Genomic DNA, 10,919 nt, shown 5'->3' on the forward strand with positions numbered 1-10,919 from the left:
CTTTTTTACATGTCTTCAATGTTTTTTCAACACAAAATTACATGTAATTGTAAAGGTAGAGATACTTTACTTACCTGTATACTATTGATTATTATTAATTAGCAAGTTAACTTTAGACTTGAAGAACTAAACTTAAGATGTGTTGTATGGTTTTTTTCATCGCCGATTGCATAGCATTATTGTGTTATATTTTATGTTGAATATGGTATTGGTTTCAATCCTGAAACGAAATGTGTTGGGAAAAAATCATTCGTCAGCTGTCTAGAAGCTTGTGAGGACTTAAAGAAGTGTCTTTGTCCATATGTCTGTTTGCTTATACGTCCGTCATTATGTTAGTAATATTTTCATCTAATATGTCCTTAACTGTTGAAGAATGTTCGTATAATTTGTCAACATGTTAGGCTCATTCAGACGATGTGCAGAAGGGTAAGGACATACAACCCGGATAAATGTAAATGTGACATTATTTGAAAGTCAAACAATCGAGCCTCTGTTAAGTTTCCGCGAAAAATCTTCTAAGCCCAATGATTTATTTTTTAATAATTAACATGTTATGATTTCAGTTTTCCCTTTAAAATTGGACGGATCGTCATGAAATGTACCTTACAGTTGTCACCTTGAACAACACAAAAGACTATAAGCTGAATCAAAAACAAGGTCATCGCTATCTGGGCCAGTATTTCCGTCGTGATATTCCTCATCGCCATGTTTCACACGGTAAAAAGATCCAAACTGGAGGAATGTGTACTGGAAGAATGACCGGAATTCTCACTTAGGCGGTTACCCCAGATTTTAACAGTTGTCCGTGCTTGTTGTGTATTTGTGTGTCGAGTACATGTGTTCTGTGTAAAGTTGTTTGTCGGTGGGTCACTTGCTGTGAATAACGGACAACATGCTATAATACTGTTTCTCTACTGCTGGTGCAGCTGACGTTTCACTGTGTTTATATGTATATAACATTATAACACTATATATTATTGGACATTTGATGGACATGTGGGTTATGTTGAAAATATATCCCCATTTAAGCCGCTCTCGTTAAAGGTACTAAAATACACATAGCATGCCATGAAGGAGAAGACCAAATGTGAAGTGGGGAACAATAACCACATGATACGATAGTATCGTTTTTATTTAGCCGACGCACATTGCTTTTTTTTTTTCAAAAATCAATTATCAACGAATGTACGTGCCAAAGGAAGTCTTTAAATAAACAACGAAATGTTATGCCCCCGAGCATAAATGATTTACGGTATCGGAGTACTACACTACAAGCCTCGCTCATAGCTTGATCGTAAAAGGCGACTCAATTCTTGTCTGATGCTTGTGTAGTCTTTGTTGAATGCCCTGTTAACGTTTTCCTGGGGATCAATGTCGTGATCATACAGTTCCACACCAGCCAGGTTGCTCCAGTTGGGCCTGTACTCGGGCGCATCGTTGAACTTTGCCCATTCTGTATAACGGTATCTGTCCGTGCGCATGTTGTAACCCATATACCCCTTACGTTGATACTGGGAAAAGGCTGCTGTTTTAAGAGGACCGTGTGGGTTTTTTATTAGAGGCATTAGATTTGTACCTTCCGAACACAATGCTACTTCCCGGGAGTTTACAGGACACGGTTGTAATGAAGGAAGACCAGCCGCTTCCACAAGTGTCGGAAACATATCGACAGACTCGGTGACTTGCCTCGAGGACACGCCTTTGTCCGTCAGTCCGGGAATGTGAATCATCATTGGGGTGTGGGTCGCTAGTTCAAAGTTAGACTGAAAATGAACAAAATGCTCCTGTTTATAAACCATATAACTGATTTAAGTGTAAAAGACAGAGTGAATTATGTATAATATTCGCGTCTGTATGTCTCGGGAATTATATGACCCGCTGTGTAAATTTATGTTGATCATTTTTTAATCAAATATTCAAATTTATTTAAAACTGGACTCAACACGGTTCCATTCACGCGACAATATTTAATGATTTTATCTTTACTCATGAAAAAAATCGATCAGTATTATTAAAGTATGTAAATCTTACATGTTTACACCACATTCCGTGCTCGCCCAACTGGAATCCGTGGTCACCCCAAAGCGATACGATTGTCCTATTGCTGAGTCCTAATGTATCAAGTTCGCTCAGAATGCGACCCACAAGAGAGTCAATATATGACACACATGAGTAATATGCTCTTCTTAAGTTTACCACATATGAGTCTGATAAAGCCTTATTTTTGTGTTCATCCTTCCGAGTAGCGTTAACGTCCTTGTACAGCCGAGAACATCTATAATTTGCAATAGAGGGCATATTAACAGGTGCATATGGATTTTCTGGGAGTTCAACATCTGGGTAATGCTTCATAAATGACTTGGGAAACACAAACGGTAAATGAGGTTTGTTTAACCCGATAGCAACAAAGAATGGTTTTTTTCCCGATAACGCTTTCGGTGCAAATTTACGTAATGTCTTAATTGTTTTGTCAGCAATTTGCTGATCGACAAGAGGTTTGACTTTCAGTTGTTCATCTGGCACTGCTGACCAACTGCGTCCACTATTTTCAAAATGACTGACGCCATCCAAATGAGGTTCGGTCCACGATATGGGATCATTTCCTGCAGACGAAGAACCTCCGTGAAAAACTTTCCCAATTCCAATTGTAGAATATCCATTTATCTTAAAATACTGCGGGATCGTCGTAAAGTTTCCGCCTACTTCTCTAAAGTACGGTCCTATATGAAACACATTTGTCGTATGCGGTCTTCGTCCGGTAAGAAGACAGGTTCTGGAAGGCGAGCACAGTGCAACCTGAACGTACGCGCGTTTTAACAGCAGACTTTTTGCAGCGAGAGCGTCAATGTAGGGTGTGTGCATTTTTACTTGAAGAGAAGCCGGAAAATCCTGACCTTCATATGCTCCCAACTGCGGTCTTAAGTCGTCTACCGTAATAAGCAAAACGTTCATTTTCTGTGTTGACGTAGAACATTGTTTAAAATATATTAAAAGCAAATATTTTAAAACAATAAATGCTGTCTTCCTTATCGACATGACTGCAAATATTACTAAAATATCGACACATGAAACATCTGCAGCCTCACAAGCCTTACAAGTCGTTGTGAAGCGTACCGGAAAACTTTATCGACCTTTATATCAAAGAATGTAAGTAATCCGAAGTTTGGCTATATATATATGATTATTTCCTGGCTGCAACAAATCATAACAAGTGTATGAATCTTCGTTCTTCAATATTATATTCGTAACACTGTATACATGGCTGTTTACTGCTTAAATTTACTTTCAGCAACCATATATGCTCAAATGTAATCAAAGTTTGAAAGAAAACAAAACTCAGGATTAAGACTGTAATATACAAGTAATTATTCTTTAAAAAGACAATCATACATATTGTTTTATTATTAATGTTGAATATAGTATTCCTTCTATGTATACAATTTCTGATGTGTATAATCCATACTGTTTGGTAATAACAAATATGCAATCCAGGCAGTCCGAGCATGTATAAGGACTGAAATCCATTAACAGTTAAAGGCTGCATCTTTTTTTTACTATTATACGATTTTGTTCGAAGTGTCGTTTTCTATTTCTTTTATTGACCGAATATTTTCATCATGTGTATCATGTGTATCATTCAGTGTATAATTGATGATTTCAACAGTATTGTCACGCATTGAGAAAATTGTATACCTCTTGAAGTAAATTCTAAATAAGAACATAATCCGATTTAAAAATATATATCATATAAAATTGTATCTTGAAAAGATAATTGATAATTGATACAGCAATTATTTTTTCAGTTTTTAACAATCGTCATTGTCAACATCAAAATACTAAGGCACTAGCGCACAGTTCAACTGAACTTGTACAACACGGGCGATGACGTCAGACGTCAATATTAAACAGGTTCAATCCATATAAGAAACAAGATACCAGTTATGGAACGCCTCGTCTGTCTCATGTTGACTATTAATGTATCGGCTGTTTCATGGAAATGATGTGAGTTTAAAACATATAATATATGCTTATAATAGTATATTGGGTGCTTGCTTTTGTGTAATGTGTGTTGACGACCGGTCAATATACTCTTGATTTCCTCATTCTTAATTTACGGACCGCTCACAGAGATAAAAAAAAGACAAGTGTTTGTAAGGTACTTATACGTGGTATTTACGAAACTCATAAGCGTCAATACATTGAATTATATAAGACTTACTTTTGAGCGTTGTTTTTATTTACAACCTTTTTTCTCAATTATTTAAATTCATCACGTTGCGTTTTTCTAAAATCAATATAGAGTTAAAGCATTGTGCTTGACGCCTCATGTGTTACATCCACTAGACTACATAGTTTTGCCAAATAAGTAAACAATCCAATCAAAATCGTTTCGTTATTTATATATAAAAAAAGATTACGTTACAAAAGGTTGATAAACATAATTATATTGATAATGTCAATCTTCGCTGGATTTTCATTGTGCGAAAAGTTACACGAAAATTATATTGTATGTAAAGCTACCTTTTCTTAAATCTGCATACATGAGAAGCTTAAGTTAAAACATACTATTATTTTCAATGAAATGAAATTCATATTCCCCTTCTTCTAGCAAAGACAAAACCAAAATATATTTAAGTAACAGTCTATAGCCTTTGTATTCATTTTAATTACAATAAACAGTAACACGGACTAACTAGACCTAGAATTGTGTAACCTGTATTCCACACTCCTCGTTCCAATTCGCCCAGAATGTTTCTCTAAGTCTATTTATAAGGTTGACAAGGTTTGGACACTTGTCCAGCAGAAATGTTCTCATGGGGTAGCCGATTGGAACGTACAAAACCTGGGAGAGAACTCCAAACAAACTGCAATCCACCTAAAAACAATAATACGGGAGAATTAAGACATAACATTTAAAATGCATTTTATCTCATGCAAGTACGTTTGATATAACCCGCATCTGAGTGTTACGGAACATTTAGTCACATTCACACGAATCTTTAGTATTATTTTAATTTAGTTGAGAACAAGTTATCATTGGATCGAAATAACGAATGGAATGTTTCTTAACCGCTATCCCTTCATTACCACCGAAGGTCTGTCTCCAAGAAGATACTGTTTAGACCCCAGAAAGTCTGACAGTGCCTTAACGTCTTCACATCCAATAGTCTGTATCTCGTCACTTGAATGACGGCTTATGCCGTGACCTATTGCGCGCCGTTCAAACTGTTATAACAATGAACCGATAAGAAGCAATAGGATAATATAAGCAAACGTACATACAAAAAACATAATAATTTGATTATATCCTAGAACAAATAATTGATATAAACCCGTTCATGTATGTCAGCAGTTGTTTTCGCGTGTAAACTTTGTTCGCAGAGATGATAACTCAAGCTTTGCACTTTTTAGAAATATAACATACATTAACAAAGTTAACTTAATGTCAAGGGGCATATTATTGACTTAACATGAAGTTCTCACGATGCATGCCCAATACAGTATTCAAAACAATGTCATAGGTTTACCGGTATATCTTACAAGGTCCTGAAGTTTATCAATGATTTTCTTCTTTTCTTCTCTAGAACAGTCAGGGTATATATAACTGTCATACTCGTCCTTATGTTCAATAAACCGGTATATAAATATTGGCCTGAAATAAAAACAGCATATTACTGACACAGAAATATAAAATGTGTATAGTGCATTCAATACTTACTTCATATATCTGTATCTATATCGGTAGGTACAGAAGAGACCAAAATGTCTACTGATACCGTGTTTCCTCCTAAATATCAGGAAATCCACCTCTTCAATTGCATTTTCTCTCGATTCGTTTTGGAAAAAAATATAAACAGTTATCAAGACAACAATTTAGCATTTTGTATTTCTTGTTTTAGATATATCGTCTATCGTCTCCGACGTTAGATCCGAGTTCTTTACCAGATCGTGTTTTCCTCCAGCATCTTCATGAAGGCTCGCCCTACCGCCCTCTCCGTGAGTCCGTACCCGGGATAAGGGTCCTTACAGAACACACCACTCACGTGTTGGATTATATGGTTGTGATCGGCTATCTCTTCGCCATTGAAAAGAACAAAATGACTTTGTTGTTTTGAGGAAAAATCATCACAATCCACTGTCTGAAATCATCGTAATAAAGAAAACGATAGTGATGCTTTTGAGTAATGGATTTCTTTTGGCACAGAGTGGAAAGTATGATAAGTATGTTCTTAAACTAATAACCTCATCTTAAGATATATAATCACGTGTGTGAATAACTTACTTAAGAAAACCTAACGAATACCACTGAAAGATGAATAACATCGTTGTGCTATTTATATATTACTTGTGCTTAAAATAACTTCGTTGTTCTATAAGTAACTTCGTTGTCCTGTTCACTGATAGCACTGGTTTTGTTTTTGAACAAATACAAATGAATTGTCTCTGCCTGCGTGTAGATGGCACTTTCCGTATTCCGTATGTAGGCTCTTTTTTAATTATTTTTAATTGAATGTAATATCCCTTCAAAAGGCCAAAATGGCAATGTCACCTCAAAACAGTTGGTTCAACGCTAAATTGGCGCGAAGATGTTGTTATGTTTAATTGTATTTATAATGTTAAATTACTTTAACATGCAAGTCCTTCTTAACAATAAATGTGATCTTTGCGACACCTTTCGTATTCAAACAGTAAATAATACATTATTGTGTGAGCAATATTTAAATTAGGTATGAATTAATTTATTAAATTGAACACGTGCTATGACTTTCTTTTTTTACTTGTTACATTAGACGCATCTAACATATTATGCTATGTTTATAAGTGTCTATCGCAACCGCTGTTTATTGTTGGGGTTTTCATTTCATATACACTTATATTTGTTAATGCAGCATCAACATACTAAAACAATATCCCGGAAAGAGAAAAATAATGCATTTTAATATCAACAGTCGAATTCGCCAGCATGTATATCATGCATGTACGGTGTGAATCTAAATTTAGTTTAAGTGCAGATTCGTTCATGCGACACAAAGACACAATTTTGTTTTACGGATCATTTTAATTTCCTGCAAAGATATTCATACGACACACGAACACTAAGTCCGGTCTTATTAAAAAGTCAGTTCCGCTCGGCTTAGAGGACCGGGACAACCATGTAAAATATCGAATATAATATATATTTTTATAAACAACCGGTAGCAAGATGAGTTGCAGATAATTGGTCAGTTACCACATTTTATTTTATGCTTTCCGGTGGATTATAGAGAAATATCAGTGAAATAAAACTGATAATTTCACTGTTTCAACCAGTGAAAATAATCAGTGAAAATTATCGATAATGTTCACTGCTTACTGTGAAATGACGTCATTATTTTTACGAAATGGCGTCATTATCCCAGCGAAGTTCTTTAGTTAAACTCTTTAACAATGTATATAAACTGTGAAAAAAGCATAAAATAATACCGATTTTAATTCACTTGTGTGTGATCATAGAAAATATATTTTTTCACTCGTGGCTACGCCACTCGAAAAAATATTATTTTCTATGATCACTCGTGACTTAAAATCGATAATCAACCGATTCCAACAAATATCCTCTATTTAACTAACTCTTTCGATCTGTGAATTCTTTTCAGCTCAATTCAACAGTGAAAAAATTCCCATAATTTCACTGTTACCCTTTCCCGGTAAAATGGATGTGTTTAACCCGTTGTTTTCCGATAAGCATGCAAAAAGTTGAAATAATAAGCAGTGGAAACATCAATATTTGACGCATTATATTATGTTCGTTATTGGTTGCATCTGATATAGATATATTTTATTTTTATTAAATTTCCACTAACGCAATTTACGTCGTTATTGCAATAATGATTGGTAAGAGAGTGACCCATTAAATAGCAGAGGTCAATGCTGCGATATAATAGATTGACAACTCACAAGTTATCTTGAATATTCACCAACCTGAAATGGTATGCCGTTGATCCTTAAGAAAAGTTCCAATTTGATTGCAAACGGCGAAATGTTCACAACTCCACGGGATCGTGTTCTTGATAAAACATGGAGGTACACCACATCTCGTTTGTAATCTGATTTCCAGAGAATGTGAGACATTGCACGGGTAGAATCTACATATGTAAACAGCATGCCAATGTTAAACGTTATGCATAGTAAAATGTTCGACTACTTCGTTTTAAATTCTAATATATATTAGGTTAAATTAATGCTTAAAATGTTAAACTTAGAGGTACACAATCTTGCATAGGAAATACCTTTGTCGAGTATCTTAGCGGTATTCAAATTCCTGTGTTTAGTATCTTGACGGTATTCGAGATCTAGATTTTGGCTATTTGGGTACGGGTAAACGACAGCTTATTACAATGAGAAATACATGGCTATTACATTATGATAAGTGTAATCATTGATAAAACGTACCGTAGTACATGCATATTATTAAAGGGAAACAACGCATCAAATCGCCAGTAATGAGTACATGAGTATAATACTATAAGTGATTACAGATTTAACGGGTTATATCGACGGTATTTGCCCTAAAATACAAATCAGTTTCACTTTGCATACTCAAATTTAAGTGTTTGATTAATTCGACTTTGGCAAGAAATCAACTATCGTTCAACAGATTGCTTCGTTCCCAAAGTTGCAGTTTGATACCTCGGCGTACCTTCGTTCACAATCCACGATTTCCGCACCGAGTAGCCAACGTTCGTTTACCGATCGGCAAACGTTCCTTGTTTATATATGAGACAGAACTCTTGTACTATCATCATACTATTGAAACTTTCTGATATTGTTCTGCATCCTTCAGGATCCGCTCGGGATGTAATATATCAAGAAGCCTTGCTTAGTACTCTTAGTAGATGCAGAGGCTTCAGCGATGGATTCGAGCGCGTTTCAAAGGGTTGCTGATGTTTTAACGATCATCCCTAAACTTTCCGAACAAACCGCGCCCAAACTTTGACACTTAAAAGTGTGTTCGATTTAGTTCAGTCGCCGAAGATTGCATACGCTTTTCTATAAGCCACGCTGTTGAAAAGGTAGATAATAAGTGATGAAAAGGTATCTGTATTTGAAACCAGTTATTTCCCTTTACTCGCAATAGTAACAGTGTTGCATGATGTTCGTTTGTGTTTGATATTTCTGCAAACAAAAGAAGTCAACATTAATTATTATAATAAAACGTAAGAATGTTTACCCTCATTGAGACTCGAAATTATTACATAAAAATATTACAATAACACTACGATATCCAAGAACACATGTAATGAAGATATAAAAAAAACGAACTTTACGTTCATTTTAAGACCACTAACAAATCCTTAAATAATTTAAACATTGAGGGCAATGGCGTTAATGCCCTCTTTTCGTGTAAGAAACATCTTCCTTTATACATATGTGTGGTTAGGTAACAAATCGTCGGGTAACACGCTTCTATTATAAAATTATTATGCAATGTTTGTGTTTGTGTACTGAAAGAAACAATTGGGCCGTGCTCTGTGAAAAGGGGGTTTACTGCATGTGCGTAAAGTGTCGTCCCAGATAAGCCTGTGCAGTCCACACTAGCTAATCGGACGACACTTTCCGCATTTTATGATATGTTTCGTTGAAAGAAAGTCAAAATCCGATTTAAGCGGCGCGTGTTGACCTTGATTAGCCTGTGCTAATTCATTCATTAAACCCCCTTTTCACAGAGCACGGTCCAGTTAAAACATGTTCGCTTAACCCTTACCCTTACACTTATGCCTCGTGTACAAGAGAAGGGTTTTATGAAATGTTACTGGGGGGCGCGTAAAAATGCAAAATGCAAAGCGGTCGTATAATCGTTAAGAAAAAAAAATGTACTTGCATATAAAAGCTTTTCTATGTGAAAAGTTTATATTGAAACATACAAATTGTATAGATATATTTTACACAACGATTCCACGAATAAGTTGTTGCAACTAGAAACAAATATTTGTTTACAATTGCATTGATATCCACTGGCTTACGTTTGTGTCCCTTAATTTCTGGCTTTTTAACAACACATCTGATGGAGTTTACCCTTCAGGCATGAATATATGCGTTTGTTTAAGTGCATTTAATATAATCTTTACCTTATTTGCATCTATTATCGGGTCATTCCCCATTATCAGTTTTATCTGTTCGGCCGTAGTTTGTTTTCCAAATCTAGAGGTGTTGAAGCAACATCCGCAAAACGAATATACTGGTTACGAGCACAACTCGAATTAAATTCCGGTCGTCATAAGAAATAAAGTGATGATGATCGATTCAATCGTATCTTGCTCTGAGAAAACGGGGATTACTGAAAGTGCGTTAAGTGACGTGCCAGATTGGCCTATGCAGACCACACAGACTTATCAGGGACAACTCATTCTGTCTACATGGGATTTGCGCTAAGAAGAGACTTACTTAAAAAGAAGAAATCAAAAAGCGGAGAGTGTCAGCCCTGACTAGCCTGTGTGCACTTCAAATGCTAATCTGGGAAGGAACTTCGCGCACATGCATTAAGCACCGTTTTCCGAGAGCACTGCTCAAATATTCGTTCTATTTTTTATGGTTTTATCTCATTATTTTCGTGTTGTTTTTTTAAGTTTTCATTATATACTGAAGCACCGTTTTTAAAATGTCTCCGTTTGCAGTAAATGACTTTTTTGCATTAAACAAAGCAATGTTCCAAAATATAAAACGTTTCAAATCTGGATGGAGTGTACTTGCCATAGATGTGATTACCGTTGACCTGTACGGAATAAGTACTAGTTGCACGAACACAAGAGAGTAGCGCAACATATCATTATTACTGAATCGTTATTCTTAAATGAAGTATTGACCCCTTTCACTTTATTTCTCAGTTGAACTTTCGCGTTCAAATCATAACTATACGCTTATATTGTATCAATAAATAT

The 10,919-nt window shown here is 35.5% G+C and overlaps 2 protein-coding genes across 4 annotated transcripts; both read right to left on the bottom strand.

The window, feature by feature from the left end:
• Window positions 1-1,197: 1,197 nt before the first annotated feature.
• LOC127842995 (iduronate 2-sulfatase-like) lies at window positions 1,198-4,243 on the bottom strand. The gene is made up of 2 exons (XM_052372818.1): window positions 2,032-4,243; window positions 1,198-1,763 (listed from the first exon to the last, which is right to left on the bottom strand). Exons 1-2 carry the CDS (start codon window positions 3,034-3,036, stop codon window positions 1,269-1,271), a joined length of 1,500 nt encoding a protein of 499 aa, XP_052228778.1. The 5' UTR covers window positions 3,037-4,243; the 3' UTR covers window positions 1,198-1,268.
• Window positions 4,244-4,384: 141 nt separating this feature from the next.
• Window positions 4,385-8,395, bottom strand: LOC127842996 (failed axon connections-like). 3 transcript variants are annotated; one of them, XM_052372820.1, is made up of 6 exons: window positions 8,271-8,395; window positions 7,963-8,126; window positions 5,944-6,140; window positions 5,542-5,653; window positions 5,089-5,226; window positions 4,385-4,876 (listed from the first exon to the last, which is right to left on the bottom strand). In XM_052372820.1, the coding sequence occupies exons 2-6, from the start codon at window positions 8,110-8,112 to the stop codon at window positions 4,700-4,702; spliced, it is 774 nt and encodes a 257-aa protein (XP_052228780.1). In that variant the 5' UTR covers window positions 8,113-8,126; window positions 8,271-8,395; the 3' UTR covers window positions 4,385-4,699. The 3 variants fall into 3 exon arrangements, with proteins under 3 accessions (XP_052228780.1, XP_052228779.1, XP_052228781.1); XM_052372819.1 differs by lacking the exon at window positions 8,271-8,395 and having other exon boundaries at window positions 7,963-8,264; XM_052372821.1 differs by lacking the exon at window positions 8,271-8,395 and having other exon boundaries at window positions 4,747-4,876; window positions 5,072-5,226; window positions 7,963-8,264.
• Window positions 8,396-10,919: the final 2,524 nt, after the last annotated feature.

This window comes from Dreissena polymorpha, chromosome 8, assembly GCF_020536995.1.
Source record: "Dreissena polymorpha isolate Duluth1 chromosome 8, UMN_Dpol_1.0, whole genome shotgun sequence".
Lineage (NCBI taxonomy): Eukaryota > Metazoa > Mollusca > Bivalvia > Myida > Dreissenidae > Dreissena > Dreissena polymorpha.